Source organism: Neofelis nebulosa, chromosome 5, assembly GCF_028018385.1.
Source record: "Neofelis nebulosa isolate mNeoNeb1 chromosome 5, mNeoNeb1.pri, whole genome shotgun sequence".
In the NCBI taxonomy this organism is placed as follows: Eukaryota; Metazoa; Chordata; class Mammalia; order Carnivora; family Felidae; genus Neofelis; species Neofelis nebulosa.
In genome coordinates this window covers 157,561,886-157,579,522 of record NC_080786.1, presented here as the reverse complement: position 1 = coordinate 157,579,522, position 17,637 = coordinate 157,561,886, and the positions used below count along the sequence as shown (strand labels likewise).

General features: G+C 58.6%; 1 protein-coding gene across 1 annotated transcript in view; it reads left to right on the top strand.

Annotated features, from left to right (window-relative positions):
* TSPEAR (thrombospondin type laminin G domain and EAR repeats) overlaps positions 1–9,708 on the top strand; it is a 155,723-nt gene extending 146,015 nt beyond the window's left edge. Inside the window, exons 10-12 of the mRNA XM_058732219.1 lie at positions 4,040–4,227; positions 6,506–6,607; positions 9,149–9,708. Of these exons, the coding sequence (XP_058588202.1) occupies positions 4,040–4,227; positions 6,506–6,607; positions 9,149–9,302 (444 nt within the window). The 3' untranslated portion in view covers positions 9,303–9,708. The remainder of the gene's footprint in view (positions 1–4,039; positions 4,228–6,505; positions 6,608–9,148) is intronic.
* Positions 9,709–17,637: the final 7,929 nt, after the last annotated feature.

Here is a 17,637-nt window from a genome sequence, read left to right as displayed (position 1 = left end):
TAGCCGAAACTCGCCTGTTTCTGCTCCTCAGGACAGGTCCGGACCCGTTTCTAGAGCAGCAGAACTGGGAGCCCAAGCGGGGCGAGGCCTGTCCTCCGTCAGGGCCCTGTTGGCTGGGTCACGGCAGGCAATGGCGCCCTCTGCTGGGCATGGAGAGAATGCTGCCACGTCAGGCCAGAGTTTGTTCTTTGTCCCGCGGCTGGGGTTGGCTGGGCTCTGAGGCTGACGGGGGACGGGGCAGCACATCCTGAATCTGCACGTGGGCAAAGTGACAGACGTGCCAAGGTGGGGCAGGCACGTGAGGCCTCGCTGGGCATTGTGTAGCCAGGGAGGGACACGGTGGCGGGTCACAGGCACGCTCCTGCCATACGGCCAGCTCCGGCCCAGCCAGGACAATCTGGGACCCGCCCCCCCCCCCCCCCGGCCGGACGCAGTGTCCCCAGGGGAGCAGCCCAATCCCCAGCCTGCCTGCTGCGTGGCTTTGGGCATCCCCTCGCCCCTGGGCTCGGTCCTAGTCCACACAAAGGAATCCCCCTAGACCCCGGCCCTGAGCACGGCCCCAAAATGTGCAGGGTGGGGACGGTGCTAAGAGCCAACTGTTGCCCAAACACGAGGAGTGTCCCTGTGTCCGGGGCCGTGGCGGCCAGCAGGATGTGTGGAGGTGACCTCCCGTCCTTAGCACGCTGCAAGGGTTCCCCAGCAATGTGCCTCAGACACTGACCCAAAGCACCGAAGACAAATCTTTTTCTTGCCTCCGAGGTGCCTGTGGACACAGATCCTGGATCTATTGTCCTGTTCCAGCTTTCTCGGTGGCCAGAAAAGCTGAAAGTTAGCCTTGGAAGGAAGGAACGGACCCTCTGCCTTCCACCACGCTTCATTCTCACAGGCCCCACCCCCACGCTTTCTGCCCCCACCCCCCCCCCCCACACACACACACACAGCTCCCCGCTACCCCCTGCAGCCAGGCAGGTGCACCCAGAACACGCCCAGCGCCTCCTCTGGGCTCCACCACGGCCCCACGGAAGATTCCAGATGAGGAGAAAACGTTTGCTTTTGTCAGCATTTTTACACATTGGGTGCAAAGTGATGTCTCTGTGTGGTTTAAAGTTGTTAATTCCCTGAGGACTCAAGATAGGGGGCGTGTGTCCACGCATTTATTGGCTTTCTGTACTTTCATTTGGGAAATGTCTTTTGTCCTTATTTTAATTTTTTTTTTTTGCCTTTTCATTATCGAAAGACAGCTGTGCTCACCACTATGCCACCAACACGCCTTTTCACTATTGATAACGTAGGAGTAATAGCCTTGTGACAATATAATGTTATCCCTACCTGTGTGTCGGGCTGCTGTGCAACGTGTGTGTGCACGTGTGTGTACATGTGTGCAAGCGTGTGCATGCATGTGTGTGCGTGCACGTGCGTGTGCGTGTGTACATGTGTGTACTGTGTGTGCTTGCTTTAGACGTCTGGGATCTGTCAGTATTTTGCTGTGAACGCTCAGCTGTCTGTATACGCCCAGAGCTCACCTTCCAGCGCCCTTGAGCATCTGTGCGGCAGACCCTGGCTCGGCCCGGCGGGGTCCGCCCTCAGCCCTGGCAGTGGCCTCCAGCTTTTCCTGCAAAGCAGGGCTGCTGGCAATCATTCTGTCACTTCTGTCTGAAAAGGGCTTCATTTCACTTTCATTTGTGAAGGATAATCTCACCAGTTTTAGAATTCAGAGCTCATACACTTTGAGGATGTTTCTCCGTTGACGCTGGTCTCCGGTGAGAAGTCCGGGGTCACAGGCACGGCCGTCCCTGCGCCGATGTAGCGAATGTGTCTTCTCCTGCTGCCTTTGAGGTTCTCGCCTTGTCTTCTATTTCAGTGATTTGAGCACCACGTGTCTGGGCGTGGATTTTTGTGTTTATTCTGCGTTGGGTCTCTGATCTTGGATCTGTGGTTTGGTGTTTTTAATCAAATGTGGGAAGATTTTGACTTAAATGTTTTCTTCTGCCTCGTTCTCTTTTCCTTCTGGAAGGTCCAGCTGTATGTGTGTTGATCGTGTTGCATTATCCCCGTTCTGTTCATGTTTGTTACCATCCCCTTTGTGTGTTTCAGTTTGGGTAACCGCCAGGGGTCTGCCTTCTGGCTCCCTGACGCCCTCTGGACGGCCCAGCCGGGTGGCTCCCCGTCCCAGCCCTTTTCCCCACACACTCTCATCAGAGTCATCGTGGCTTGTGCCTGCCAGCTCCAGTATTGGCACCGTTGGTACATTTCTGTCCAGTATTTTCTCTTGATCAGGGGTCACGCTTGCCTTCTGCTTACGCTTCTGGCCTCCCGCCTGTTGTTTGTGGGTCCCGGGAAACTCGCCCCATGTGTGCAGTTCGGGAGCCAGACAAGGACTTGAGAGAGGTTAACGGGGAGACATCGGGGCTCCCCCTTCTGAGCCTCCCTCCTCTCTCGGATAGTCCCCTTCTGTCTCTAGACACTCTGGGAACTCCGGACTCTCCCCTCAAGACCCCCAGCCAGTCAGCCTGCTGCACCCACCCGAGTGCAATGCCCACACGTGGTGGGACCAGGACAGTCCTCAGAGGAAAAGTCAGATAAGCACACACCTTGTGCATGTGATTCCCTTTGTTCAAGGGTCACGGCCCCTCCGGTTTCTGCCTGCCCTTGGCCACTCTCCAGAACCTTCCGACAGTTGCATGCACAGTCGTGTTTACAGTTGCTATCGGCAGGGGTCAGTCTAGCAGGCAGCCCTCTGCCACCATCAGAAGCCGAAAGTCAGGAGGCAAACTTCAAAATAAATTTTTTTTAATGTTTATTTTTGAGAGAGAGAAACAGAGGACAAGCAGGGGAGGAGGGGCAAAGAGAGAGAGAGAGAGAAAGACAGAATCCAAAGCAGGCTGCAGGCTCTGAGCTGTCAGCCCTGACGTGGGGCTTGAACCCATGAACCATGAGATCGTGACCTGAGCTGAAGTCGGACACTGAACCAACTGAGCCCCCCAGGTGCCCCTGGAGGCAAACTTTTAAAGACAACCTCAATGCAAAGTGTGCCACTGGAGAGTTTCTGCAGCTCTCACCAGCCCGTGGGGACAGATGGGGTCAACAGAACCCCCTTCCTGCGGACATGGGAACTGAAGGCCCGGCAGCCTGCACTTGCCGTGGTTCAGGCTCCCCTGGGCGTTGACATGCTCTCCCATCAGCCACAGACCCCGCCCCGGGGAGCGACCACGTTCTCCCTCTCCTCGGCCCCTGCCATTTGCTGTCGCCCAAAGGGCCTCTCCCTGTGCCCGCCTCTGGTTTTCCCGGGAAAATGTCTCCGTTTATTTCCGCCCCCGCCCTCTCCCTCCGGGGCTCAGACCCAGGGCCCGGACCCCTCGGGTCCTCTCCTTCCCTGCACCACCCGCGTCACCACAATCCCTGAGATGCTGGCCGTAAACCGGACATGAACTTCCTCCTCGTGGGCCCCACGTGCAAATCAGCGCGTGCAGCTGGAGGTCGGGGCAAAGGCTCCAGGCTCGCCGCTCGTGTCCAAGTCCGGCCCCGTTGCGCCACGTGCCTCTCACCCCCGAGGGCCGTAAGCGATTTGCGGACGAGCAGCCTGCATGGGAGCCCAGAGACGGGGCTGCCGACGGGGTCCGAAGAAAGCCTCAGGCCAGGGAGAGCGTGTGGTGAGGAACACAAGTATCTAGAGGCTGCTCCTGAGTTCAGAGCCAGGACCGGAGGAAGCAGGGAGGGCTCCCTGGAAGGGGTGTCATAGCAGCTGGAGGGGCAGCATTGCGCATGGGGGAGTGGGGGACTCAGAAGGCTAAGAGGCACTTTGCACAGATGACCTCTTCGGGCGTGGGTGCAGCTGGGCACCCACACTCGGGACAGGAGTGGTGGCGACGAGGCTGGGAAAGCGAGCGAAGCCAGACGGGGACCGCCGCCCGACTGGTGCGTGCAGCGCAGCGGGGCCCCAGCCGGTTTGCGGGTTAGGGGTGTCTCCCCGCGGCCGCGCCGGGACCCTTCCGAGGGCCTCCCTTCACGCCCGCCCCCCGCACTCCTCTTTCTGTCCCAGACGTTCGGCGCCGCGGACTGGGAGGTGTTTCACATCGGAGAGAGGGTCTTCCTGGCTGTCGCCAACAGTCACAGCTACGACGTGGAAATGGAAGCACGCAACGACTCCTACGTCATCAACTCGGTCATCTACGAGCTGAATGTCACCGCGCAGACCTTCGTCAGGTTCCAGGAGATTACCACCTGCAGGTGCGCCTGGAGGCTGGGGGCCGGCTGGAAGGGCAGGGCACGGCGTCCCAGGGGCTCTGGGGCGTCGGCTGCCTGCGCTGCCCGCCGGGGCCCACCCGGCGGAGGCGGCACGGCTCTGAGCCCCGCGCGAGACTCCCAGGGCACACGCGGCGGCCGCCTGAGGCGCGGTGCGCGGCCGCTGGGGGCGAGACGGGGCCTCACTCAACACGTTGCGAACCTCGCTGGGCCCGCTGACGGACTCCGTGGCCTCTGCGGTAAAACCTGGATTGCGAGTCTGCACGACGAGCAACCGTCTCGAATAAGCTTCGACTTGGCAAACGCGCGACGCCTTGCCACACGCCCAGCGTCACGTGATCCCAGCTGAGCCAGTGGTTCTTGAAATTTGCTTTGAGATACGAGTGCTTTGGATGACGAGCCTGTTTCCAGGGCGAACTGCGCTCGCAGACCAAGGTTTTACTGTATTTGTAGGCTCGGCTCTCACCGCTTTCCAACACTGTGGCTGGTTGGTTTGCTGCAATTCAGTGATTTTTATTAAATTCACAGAGATGTGCAACCACCACCAGGTAACTTGGAACGTTTCCATCACCCCAAGAAGAACCCCTACCATTCAGCTGCCCCCCCCCCCGCCCCCACCCCAACCCTGGCAACCAGCACTCTACTTTCTGTCTCCACGGGGTTCCCCATTCTGGATGTTTCCAAGACGTGGAGTCATATGGGAGGTGGCCTCTGGTGCCTGGCCGCTCTCAGCGCACTCCTCAAGGTTCACGCACGCTCCGGTGTGTCAGCACTCGCTGCTTTTCACGGCCGAATAATACTCCATTATGCGTGGGCGGATCTGTTTTGTGTACCCCCTAGATGATGGACGTGTGGGTCTCTCCACCCTGACCAAACGGTGTGGCTCTGGAGGACAGAGATATACCCGTTCTGGGGGCTCAGCAGGGACTCACGGCTGGACGCCCCCATTTCTACCGCGTTAAAGCAAAGCTGGCCTCTGCTAGGAGTCTGGTGCAGACAGCGTGAGTCCCACGCACCTTGACCCGAGAACCCGCCGCCTCTGGACGACTACCTCCCGGGGCACCACCCTGCCCGTCACCCGCGGCCACACCGCACAGGCGAAGGCGTGGCCGGCCTCTCCTCGGGGAGCACTTTGGAGCCGAATCCTAACTGGCCGTCACTGGAGGCGGCCCTAGACACGAACCTGGTGGTGGAAGAGAAGAGGCGATGCCCCCGAGTGTCCCAGGGGCCGCGTGAGCCCCCTCCTCTAGGCCAGCGCCTCGGCCCCCACAGGGAAGGAGCCCAGAGGCAAGTCCGCAGTAACACGGGTGGCCCTCCACCCCCCGAACAGGCCACGGCTCTGAGCTGCTGGACGCAGACACAGTGGCCTGGCCTGGGGCGCCCGGCCGCATCCCGCCTGCCGCACAGCGGTGGCCTCGGCTTCCCCATCCAAGAAGAGTGCGGCGGCAGGGGGTGGGGCGTGGGATGAGAAACAGAGCTTCTGAACGCAGGAGGAAGTTTCCGTGTCGGCACCCAAGCAGGTACCAAGCAGGGAGCCGAGGGCCAAGCCCGTGTCCTCACTCCTGCCTCCAGGGGCTCTGCACGCCCCCGCGGAGTGACCGCAAGCTGGGGACCTCTTCTCCGCTGGCTCCCCCCTCTTCACAGTGACGGAGTTTTGCCTTCGTTCCACGGCAGCACAAGCACCCGTGGACGGGCGGAGGGATAAGCAAAGCGTCCCTCCACACGGCGGGGGGTCATCCGGCCTTGAAAGGGCTGTGACACAGGCCACCACACGGCAGACCTCGAGGACGTCATAGCGAGTGAGATAGGCCAGTCACCAAAGGACAAAAACGGTGTGATTCCACTCGTACGAGGCCCCTCAAGCTCGCAATTCAGAGACGGGGAGCAGGGTGGGGGCCAGGGCTGGGGGCGCGGGGTTAGTGTTTCACGGGGACAGAGGCTCAGTTTGGGGAGCCGAGAAGTTTCCGGAGACGGACAGTGGCGATGTTAGGCAGTGTTATTAATATACTTAACACTGCTCGACTGTATGCTTGAAAATGGACAGGATGAAAATTTTATGCCATTTGTATTTTATGACTTAAATTCAAAAAATGTTTTTAAAGCGAACGACCAGTTCGCACCTCCCCGGAACAGACCCATGTGCCGTGTGACGAAATCGCTCTGGATCTTGGGTGGGCAGTGGGCCCGGGGTTCTGCGCCTGGGGGAACGGGCTGGAAGCCAGAGTGCCGGCTGCCGCTGATGCCTGCTCACCTGTCTCCACAGCGCTCTGGACTGGGAGTTTTTCTCGGTGGGAGAAGATTATTTCCTGGTGGTCGCAAACTCCTTCGACGGAAACACCTTCCTGGTAAACAGTATTATTTACAGGTAAGGAGCCTCCGAGGGCCACCCCCTTCTGCACAGCCTGGGTTTGTCGGCAGTGGGGTGAGCGCCGGCCACAGCCAGGCACAGGCGGGCAGTCTGTGGGTCACCTCAGAGCAGGCCGAGTCTGGGTCATGCCCCGGGGTCAGCCAGGTGGCCCGCTGGTCACGCAGACGCCCCCACCGTCGGATCCTGGCCGCAGGCACAGTATTCCGGCACCATGCCTTGAGAGTTCGCGATATTTCATTCTATGAAATGTTCCCATCCAGGACTGTGGCAGCTCTGTCCCCATGTCAGATGTCCTGCCTTTCCTCACATACGCACCGGGGCGCTGTCTTGAAGTCGCCTCTGGGAGGTTTTCGAGTTGTGTAAGCACAACACCTGGGACGTTTCCCTTTCTATCTCCAGCTGTTTATCATGACTTTTTCCACCTGCACCCCCAGACTGGGATAGTTCAAATAGTAAGATGTATCTACTTTCTTTGTGGTTAGCTTAAATTCTTTTTTTTTAATTTTTTTTTTTTTTTTTACATTTTTATTTATTTTTGAGAGACAGAGCACAAGCAGGGGAGGGGCAGAGAGAGAGGGAGACACAGAATCCGAAGCAGGCTCCAGTCTCTGAGCAGTCAGCACAGAGCCCGACGCGGGACTCGAACCCGCAGACGGTCAGATCATGACCTGAGCCGAAGTCAGACACTTAACTGACTGAGCCATCCAGGCAGTCCTAGCTTAAATTCTCTTATAAAGCCACTGGGGCTTTGTTCTCGTTCAATAGCGTCTCTTGAACAACTTGCCCAATTTCTCCCAGGGTTATCAGTGAAGTCAGTTTTTTCTTTTACCTCTTCTCCAGACAATTTTGGTCATCTATATCTTACTAGAAAAATCGCCAAGTTTCTTTAGCCTGTTCGATTTACTAGAAAGTAGAATTTTTAACATGACAAAGTAGTTTTAAAATTCATGTGGAAGAATATATTTTCAAATGTGCCCAAGATTTTGAAAAAACACAGTAGGGGAGGAGGCCCTCAGACAATAGAAACACAGCAGGTGGTTTCTGCGAAAAATAAACACACAGGCGGGAAGGCATATAGTCCAGAAGAGAAGCCAGCAAGTTATGAACATTTAATGTGATAAATGTGTTTCAAGTCAACGAGGAAAGCATGTGCTATGTGTTACTTAATAAGTAATTGTGTATAATTTCCTATCCGTCTGGAGGAAAACACAGCCATACCCTGCTGTATATTATACACAGAAATAAACTTTACAGGGATTAAAAATCTAACTGTAAGCAAGTAAACAACAGAAATATTAGCAGAAAAGCTAAGACAACTTTGACCGCAAGCTTACCCGGGAGGGCGCGACGCCTCCGTAAACAAGGCCTGTGCAAGGTTGCTGGGAAGATACCCTAAACTTCAGGGTTCTGGGGGAAAAGGCATCCTATTCACAAAGAAAACTATTGGGGCGCCCGGGTGGCACCCTAAGTGTCTGACTTAGGCTCGGATCATGATTTCATGGTCTGTGGGTTCGAGCCCCGCATCGGGCTCTGTGCTGACAGCTCGGAGCCTGGAGCCTGTTTCGGATTCTGTGTCTCCCTCTCTCTCTCTCTCAAAAAAAAAAAAAAAAAAAAAAAAATTAAAAAGAAAACTTTTGACCACACATTTAACGGAAGAGGAACCCTTACAGGTTAATCAAAGCTAATTTTAATTTGGAAAAATGGGCAAGGGCACGAACAGGAATCACAGGAAGAAAATCAGAAACCTGAGTAGAGTACACATTAGGAGCTGCTCTCTCAAAGCTTGAGGATGCTGCCTCCCCAGACTTAAAGGCTGTTTAAAGGCCCCGCCCCTTGCGGAACAGCCCCGCCCTTCCTTCCCCGTCAGAACAGGACCTGCCCAGGCCTTTCTGGGAAGTTTCTGGACAAATACCAAATGAAAACCATGGTGCCCTTTGACCCAGGTGCCCGCCGTGGGAACCCCACCTTAGAAAGTGAAGCCACCGCCAGTGGACCCCTTTTGGAGGGCAAACCCTAGAACGACTGATGGCCACACATGGTGGGCAGGTGTGGGGGCCCAAAGTGGGGAGGGGGCCGGGCTGCAGAGCCCCTGTAAACAGACGGCACGATGGTGATGCCCTTGTGGTGACAGGTATGTGTTTGAGGGCAGGTGCTCACTGTCAACACCGACCCCAGGAGTAGGGGAGGCCCTGGCTCAGCCCCTACAATGAACCTTCTGGAACCGCCGGGATCCCCTCCACGTCCCCCCTGCCCGTTGAGGGGGGGTGCCTGCCGCACGGCACTCTGGACCAGGGGCAGAATCTGGGATGGATGCGAGGAGCTGCGGGGTCTGGGACAGGGCAGGGTCCCCCTTCCTGCCTCAGTTTCCCTCTCTGCAGGCTGACTGTGGTGCGGAGAGCTTGTGCAGCCCGGGGGCGCAGGAGGGGCGGAGGGGCAGGAGCAGGCCCGGAGAGGATCCCGGAGGGTCCCACTCGGACGCCCAGTGGGCACCTCGCCCCCTGCCTGTGGCCGGCCAGGCTGACGGTATGTCTCCGGCAGGTGGCAGGGGTATGAAGGGTTCGTGGCCGTGCACAGCCTCCCGACCTTCGGCTGCAGAGACTGGGAGACCTTCCGCACCGCGGCGGGTTCCTACCTCGTCTACTCCAGCGCGAAGGAGCCCCGCTCCCGGGTGCTGAAGCTGAGGACGGGGTGAGGGCACTGGCGCCCCTCCCGGAGCCCTGGGAGAAGCCGGCCCTTTCTGGGCCCTGGCCCTCGTCCGGGGGGGGGGGGGGGGCGTCCGTCCACCTCTCTGCCCCGGTGACCGTCGCGGCGGATTTGGGGGCTCCGCAGGCGGTCGGGCCGGAGTCGGGTGCTGCCCTGCGAGCCCGGGCGGGCTGCCCAGGGTTCGCCTCAAGGGAGAAGTTCATACAAAATTTTACCTCAGAACCAGCGGGACCTCCCCACGGTCCTCCCGGCCCACCCGGGCGCGGGCACAGGCTTCACGCGGATGCACGTATCTCACACCGGCTATTTATTGTATACTGTCTGTACAGAAATATATTTATGACGCTCTTTACCAAAGGCCTGAAGGCGTCTGCGTGTTTGTGGGGGGGACGGTTCACTCGGCCGGCGCGGTGGGATGTGCCCTCGGGTCCCGGGTCACCGAGCCGGAGGGCGCCCCTCCTCTGCAGGGACTCGCTGCCTCTTCTGGCCTCGGTTTAGCCAGGAATGCGGCGGGGGTCAGTTTCGGGGAGGAACCAGCGGTGCGGGGATTGGGTCCCACCCCATCCCACCCCGTGCAAAGCCACGCAGGCCGGCTCCCTGGTCACTGCACTGGCCTCGTGGACGTGCGGGGTGCACTGGGGACACCTCCTCGGGGCCCGCGCTCACTCAGCTCCCATGTCTGACGCCCCAGCCCTGCCCTGCGGGGGCCTCCTGCCTCCCTGGGCGCGACAGGACACACGCCCTCGCAATCTGCGCGTCAAAGAACTTTCAAGTGCTGTAGCCTCTGCTGGGAAGGCCTGTGGGGTGAGGACCGGGCCAGGCCTATTCCATCACCCATGGCCACGGGCTCCAGGAGAGCGAGGGCCGAGGAGGGATGTGGAGCCGGGCCACTGCCCGAGCTCAGGGACCCACCCTTGGTTTGGTACTCTGCTGTTTCTGTCTTTCAAGTTTCAACTCTCGGTGATCTTTGCCCAAGATCACAGGGCAGGGGGCACGGCGCAGCCCCAGCTGTCGCCAGGGTCTGGCTCCCCACGGCCACGTGCATGTGAGAACGGGGTGTCCTTCCCGCTCCCAGGAAGGAAACCTACCCCACGCCTCCTCCGGCCAGGCCAGAGTTGGGATTTCAATACGGATTTCCAAAAGCTGAGATTTTTCTGAGCCCCCTTCAGGCCAACAAGCGGACCGTGTGCCTCGGGGAGGGCTGGAGCTGACCCCGGACGAGGATGTCCCTCCCCAGGGAGAGCCGCAGAGGGCAGGGGGGCCTGGGGCTCGAGGGAGGTCTGGGCCAGGTGGTGATGGCGACAGCCGGTCCAGGGACAGCCGGCCGATGGGTGCCACATAAAAATGCAGGCTCTCCAGCTAAATCTGAATCACAAGTAAACCACGGATGCTGTTTTTAGTATATGTGAACCCCAAATACTGCACGGAACATACACTAAAGGGGTATTTGTCGTTCCCCTGAAGTTCAGATTCAAAGCGGTGTCCTGCACTCCCAGAGAGGGGTCGTGGGGAGACGAGACCTTCTTAGGCCCAACGGGGGGCGGGGGCTCTGATTTTATCTGAGATTTGACACAAGGAAAAAAGAGACCCCACGGGCTGGGGTGGCCTGCCGGGGGGTGGGCAGCCCTCGGGCAGGGTCGGCAGAGGGCACTGGTGGGTGGTCATCTTGGGGGCTTATTCCACAGGTGCCTCCACACAGGAGAGGGGAGGCCGGCCCGGGATGGTTACTTTTATGTGTCAACCGGGAGGATGTTTCTGGATGAGATTAACACACATCACAGGAGTCTGGGTAAAGCAGGTGGCCTTCCGCAATGCAGGGGCCTCACCCAATCAGGTGAAGGGAGGAATGGAACAAAAGACCAGCCTCCCCGGCAAGGGGGATTCTCCTGCCTTCAGACCGGAATGCACCTTCGGCCCTGCCAGGTCTCCCCCCGGCCGGTGGCCCTCAGCAGCCGCTGAAATCCTCTGCACCCGGTCCCTGTGACAAAGCTCTTGTCTCTACACATCCCATCCTGGCGGTTTTGATGCTCTGGAGAGGCCTGGTGAACACAAGGGGCTAACAGGCAACGGCCCGCAGGAGTCCCACTTGCCACTTCCTGATCACCCAGCCTCAGTTTACCCGTGGGGGAGGGGCCAGCCGGGCGCCACCCCACGCAGCTTCTCTCCCCCCGGAGTGACCCAGACGTACACCAGCGGCCTCTCTGCCGGGCTGGTGTTGCTGTGTGTCTGGCTCGCCATGGGGGACGAGCCCAGGGAGGAAGGAGGCAGGTGACAGCGGCACATACGGGGGGAGCCACCTCATCCTTCCCGGGACTTTGCAAGCAAACGGTGCCTCCGCGTCTTTGGCACAGAACCTGATCTCTGTTCTACTGGGTGGAAACACAAAAGTGTAAATCAAGATCTGTTTAAAGTACAAATGCGAGCAAGAGGGGAAGTGGAGAGAACACTAAAATATTTACATCTTTTCAAGTAAGCTCTCCTGGCTTTTGTCCGTTGATGAGCATTTGCAAGGCGGCCTGCGCTTTCCCATGAATTCGCGCGTGGTTTGACAGTGGCCACCTTCTTGTCCCTTTGGCAGCTGAGCCGCATTTCCCCGAGGCGGTATTCCGGAGCGTGCCGGGCTGGGCGTCTTTTGTTAACCCGTGGGACTCTCAACCGTCTTTACGGCGGTAAATAACTTGAAGGACGTGTTGGTACAGCTGCAGTTCTCTTGGGGTCATTTCTCCGAAGTCGTGACTTCCGGGAGAAACGTCCGTGAAAACTTCTGCACGGACTTCTCACTCCCAGGGCTCCCTCCTGAAGCCCGGACGAGGCTCGGCACGACCAGGGTGCGGGATCCCACCCGCCCCGTCAGCCCGGCCAACGTGGGGCTTCGCCCATTTCACCATCCGCCAGGTCCGCACGTGGAGCGCCCTGGCAAGGTCGCGTGTTCACCGCGGTCGACGCTCGACACTTCCGGCGCGATGGGCTCCTCTTCCGGGCACCTCTTAACCTCGGCACCACCAACATCCCCCTCACCCTCTGCCACACATGCACGTGTATACCTCACATACATGCATGTCCCCCCCAGGCATACATGCCTGCACCCACACACACACACACAGACGTACGCACCTGCACACACACACCCATGCACATCCCCCTCACAGACACACCCACTCATGCACACACACATATCCACCCCATGCACACACGTGCACATGTATGCACACACACACCTCATATACATGCACACCCACACCCACCCACACACGTGCACACACCCCCACATACTCTCTCCACATACACACATACCCACTGATGCACATGCACATGTCCACCCCATGCACACATATGCACAGATACGCACATACCACTTCACATGCACACACACCCACACACATGCACATCCCCCACACATACATAGACACCCACTCACGCACACGCACACGCACACACACGCACATACACATACATTCCACTCAAACACATATTCACTCATCCACACATGCCTACACACACGTACACGCACCCATGCATATACACCTGCATGTGAACACACACCCATGCACACATGCATATACACTCTTACATGTGCGCAAATGCACATATACCCCACAGCTGTGCACACACACACGCACACAGGTGTGTACAAACCTTCCAGGCCCTTCTAGCCAGGGACCGTGTCTTGGGCATGTCCCCAAGGTGCCCTGGGTGCTCCCAACCTTCCCCAGGGTGTAGGTGCTCCAGGTGCTCCCCAACCTTCCCCAGGGTGTATGTGCTTCAGGTGCTCCCCACTTTCTCCAGGGTGCACATGCCCCAAGTGCTCCCCAACCTTCCCCAGGGCAGGTGCCCCAAGTGCTCCCCAACCTTCCCCAGGGCAGGTGCCCCAAGTGCTCCCCAACCTTCCCCAGGGCAGGTGCCCCAAGTGCTCCCCAACCTTCCCAGGGTTCACGCGCTCCAGGTGCTCCCCGACCTTCCCCAGGGTGCAGGTGCCCCAAGTGCTCCACACCATCCCCAGGGCAGGTGCCCGGAGTGCTCCCCAGCGTCCCCTTCTCTAGTTGTATGTTGCTGAGAAGACCGTCCAGCGGGACCGTGAAGTGCACACATTTCCTGTCAGATGGAGCGGGGTCAAGCCCTGTTTCTTCTCTTTACTGTTTGAACTCGAGCAAGTATCCGAACCCCTCAACCTTGGTCTCCTGGGGTCCCTCACATCTAAAATAGGGGACCCCTCATCCCCGGGGCTGCAGCATGAGGACGTGGTTTGGCCGCTGCGTGGCCCTGGGCACCATTCCCGGACACACGAGTAGGCCACGGTTGGACCGGCCTCGTGGCCACTTACCTGCTCAGGCGTGTTTTCCTAAACAAACTTGGATTACGTAAAATCACTTTTGAAAGAGAAAGACAGGCTGTCCTACTTCTGAACGTGGATTCCTTGCCTTAAACCACATGCTAGCCAATCAGCAACACACAATGCCCGAGGGGGTTTCCCCACTCCTGGGAGGACCGTTTCGTACTGGGACAGCCCCTAAAATGATCTGTTATGATTAGCAGCTCGTAAGCGAGCCTGGAGCGAAAGGGCATCTCAGCAAGGCGCGTGGCTCCGTGACTCTGAAGCAGCTCCTTAATTTTGCCCTCATTTTTGTTTAATTTTATTTTGATTTCATTTTATTTAATTAAGACGCACGGACCGTAAGGGTCCCGTTCAGTGAGTTTTGCCAATTATGCAAATCCAGACAACCAGCTCCGGACAAGGTCTAGAGTCTTTCCGGAGGCCCTCCAGGCCCCCTGGGGCCCCGTTCCGGCCCATCCCCGCCACGCCACCTCCCGCCTCTGTCGCCGGCAAGCTTTGTCACCCTCGGGTTCCCTTCAGTGGGGTGCACACTCGCACTCCCGTGTGCCTCTGTCACTCTGCTACGTGGTGGCCATGCCTGCACTTTGCTCATTCTTATTACCGACTTTATTGTTCACTTTGTCGCTTTCTCCCCTGGTAGGACTAGCTCATCGCTTGTGCACCCGTTGACGGGCCTGCGGGTGCTTTCCCGAGTGCGACGGCGGCAAACGTCACGGGGCGCTTGCGTGCGGCACGTGATTTCCCCTCTCTGGGTGCGTATCTAGTGGTGAAGCTGCTGGGTCCCAGGACAGGCAACAGCTGGGCTTTAGGAGCCAGCCGTCCTCCAAAGGCCGGGCGCATGCGTGGTAACCAGGTAAATCGCGGTGACACCGTGCGTGCGCGGGAGTCCAGGCGGCCCGGCCTCTGGCTGAGAGCACAGGACGAGGAGGCGCCGTATGGGGAGAGGACAGCGCGGGGACGCCTTGCAGACAGCCTCTCTGCCCGGTGGGAAAGTGCTGGAGGGTCAGTGGAGACCTGCCCGAAGTCGTCAGAGAACCTTGTGGGCTCGGCTGGCCCGTAGGCACGTATAAGGACCCGAGCCTGACTGGTCCTGCCTCGTCCCCAGGGAGGGAGGGCAGCAGATGCCGGGGAGAGGAACACCGCCCGCCACGTCCACCCAACAGCAGGCTGGGCCCCGTGTGTCAGTCTCCTGTGGCCGCTGTCACAAACTATCACACACTCAGTGGCCGAAAGCAACAGAAATGTATTGTCTTATAATTCTGGGGCTCAGAAGTCCCACCTGGGTCTCGTTGAGCCAAAGTCAAGGTGTGGGCGGGGCTGCATTCCCCTGGAGGCTCCGGGGGAGAACCCCTTCCCTGTCTCCTCCGGCTTCCAGGAAGCAAACCTCTCCTTGACTCGAGGTCCCTTCTCCATCTTCGCAGCCAGGAGTGGGAGGCCCGATGCCCTCTCTCTGGATTGCTTTACCCTGGCTCCTCCCCCCACCTCGTCCACCAGCAACAATCTCGAGCAAGACGCCCACAGGGATGACACAGGATAGCGTCCCTTTCCCAAGGCCAGCTGGCCAGGACCCCTAATCCCACCTTGCGGTGAGACCTGATGCATTTACAGGTTCTGGGGACTGGAGGAGGGCGTCCTTGAGGCCGAGCCCTCCCAGGGGCTTTGACCCCTCCCCACTCCTACCCCTCCTGCCTGGGCCCCAGACCCCCTTCTGTGCCCCCAGCACTGGCAGAAGTCGGGTGCCGTCCTGTGCGGGCAGAGGGGCAGAGCTGTGTTCAGTCATGACTCTCAAGGTCTCACCCAACAGAGTGTGGTGTTTGCAAAGACGGTCGCCCTGTGCACAAACACAAACAGTGCCTGGTTAAAACTGCCCGGCTCCTTAGATGAACTCTAAGGAGACCCCAAAACTCACACTCCTAGAGACAAGATTCAGACAAACCCTCCAATGACACCTCACACTGTCACTATTTCCTACATGTGTGGTTTTTGTGCATGTTGACCAAAAGCTCAGCGCTGTCCCTTTTAATGATGAACAGAGAAATCCACAGAACACTTCAAAGAATTAACACAAAAAAAATACCTTGAAAAATACGGGAAATCCTGGCCTCCAGGTATTAAATTATATAAAAACAATTCAATTTGGTCTTGCCATAAATTTGGAGAAGTTAAAGTTCCAGGTGTCAGAAAAAAAAAGATTGTGAAGTGGAATTTTTTCTATTTAGAGGGAAACTTTTTTTTTTAATGTTTATTTTTGAGAGACAGAGCATGAGCAGGGTCCGAGGTCCGAGGAGCAGAGAGAGAGAGAGGGAGACACAGAATCCAAAGCAGGCTCCAGGCTCTGAGCCGTCAGCACAGAGCCCGATGTTCCGCGGGCCTCGAACTCACAAACCGCAAGATCGTGACCTGAGCCGAAGTCGGATGCTCAACTGACTGAGCCACCCAGGCGCCCCTGGAGAGAAACTTTTTAAAGGTAAACACAAGAGCAGTAAATGAAAAGGGAAGACTATATATTTGTCAAATAGATATTTATATATATCTTAAAATATCAATAAAGTTGAAATACCAGCACACTGGTACATCCAGGGCCTGACTGGTTCAAATGGCCGACACCCGAGGTCCGAGGCCGTGAGGCCCGCAGCCAAGCGGGAGCAAAGCACGGGAACCAGAGCAAAGAGCGCGAGCAAACATCCACAGCAGAGGAAATCCGAACGGTGGAAAACAGGCTTAAATTCTGATGACTTAAACCCACTTGGAGTGGAATGGATGTCACAACGGCAGGTGCTCCTGGGCCCGCCGCGGTGACAGGACCGGCCCGGCCTTCCCATGGGGCCACATAGTTAAAACCTGAGCAGAGCGGCTCCTGTCTGTCAACAAAGCAAGTCATCGGCTCGGAAAACCTCACGTTTGGTGTCCTAATTATTGTGACATGTGACTGACAGGCTGTGATCCTCGGCCCAGGGCAAGGACAGGAGGTCTGGTGTCCGTCCCGAGCCCTCGCTCCAGAAACTCCAGCGAGCAGCTCTGGAGACACCAGAGAGCAGGGGAGGCTGGGGCGGGGTGGGGGGGCCTGGCCCCGGCTGACCACACGCAAGGCATGTCAGCACCACCAACCCCGGGAGACGGCAGGACCCAGCCCTCCGGCCGAGCGAGGCCCACCCTGGTGGTGCCCAGGAGTGGGCGCAGAGGGGGTGCTGGCAGATGTGAGACAGCAGGAGTGCTGAGGGCCCTGGAGGGCAGGACAGCATGTGCCCATCCAAGGGGGCCACGGCCAGCTCACCCGTGTGGATGGAGGGCACGGTGGGGGCCGGGCAGCGGTGCGGGGAGCCCGGGGGGCTCGCCCTGTGCGTGGGCTCCGACAGCCGGCCCTCGGGGGAGTCCAGCACCGAGGTGGCCGCTGTTCAGGGATGTCCCGGGGGCCTCCTCCCTTTGGAAGGAATCTCCCTGCCCTTCCGGAAGCCTGTGGGGAGGGACAGGGTGAGGAGGGGAGGGGCAGGGTCTCGGTGAGCACCCTCATTGGCCCCGGCCTCCTCGGGCTGGCTGGGAGCTGGCGGCCGGGTGGGCTTCACGAGGTAAGAGGCTTTCCACAGGTGACCTACGGGCTGCGGACTCCGTTCTGGAGCCACACCTGCCACAGTCACCAGCTGGGCGGACACACAGTCCCCACACCTCCACACAAACGCACTTTTCCCACTCCGGGATTTTTGCCACACCTCAACTGCTCAGAAGCCTCTGCCGGCTGCTGAGGTTTCAGAGACGGTCCGACGTCTGTCTGCCCCGACGTCTGTCTGCCGTCCACAACCAGCCGGGCATTCACCAGCCTGCAGGACCTCAGGGAAGTCATCTAATGTCCCCGCCCCCTGCCACTGCCTGCGGCCACACGGAACACCCCCCCCACCCCCGCCAGGCTGTTTCTCCCTCCCTTCGCAGGCCCAGCGTCTCCAACAGGGTCAGGAGAGCTCAGCCCAGTGGGCCTCTCGCTCTGGGACGCGGTCTC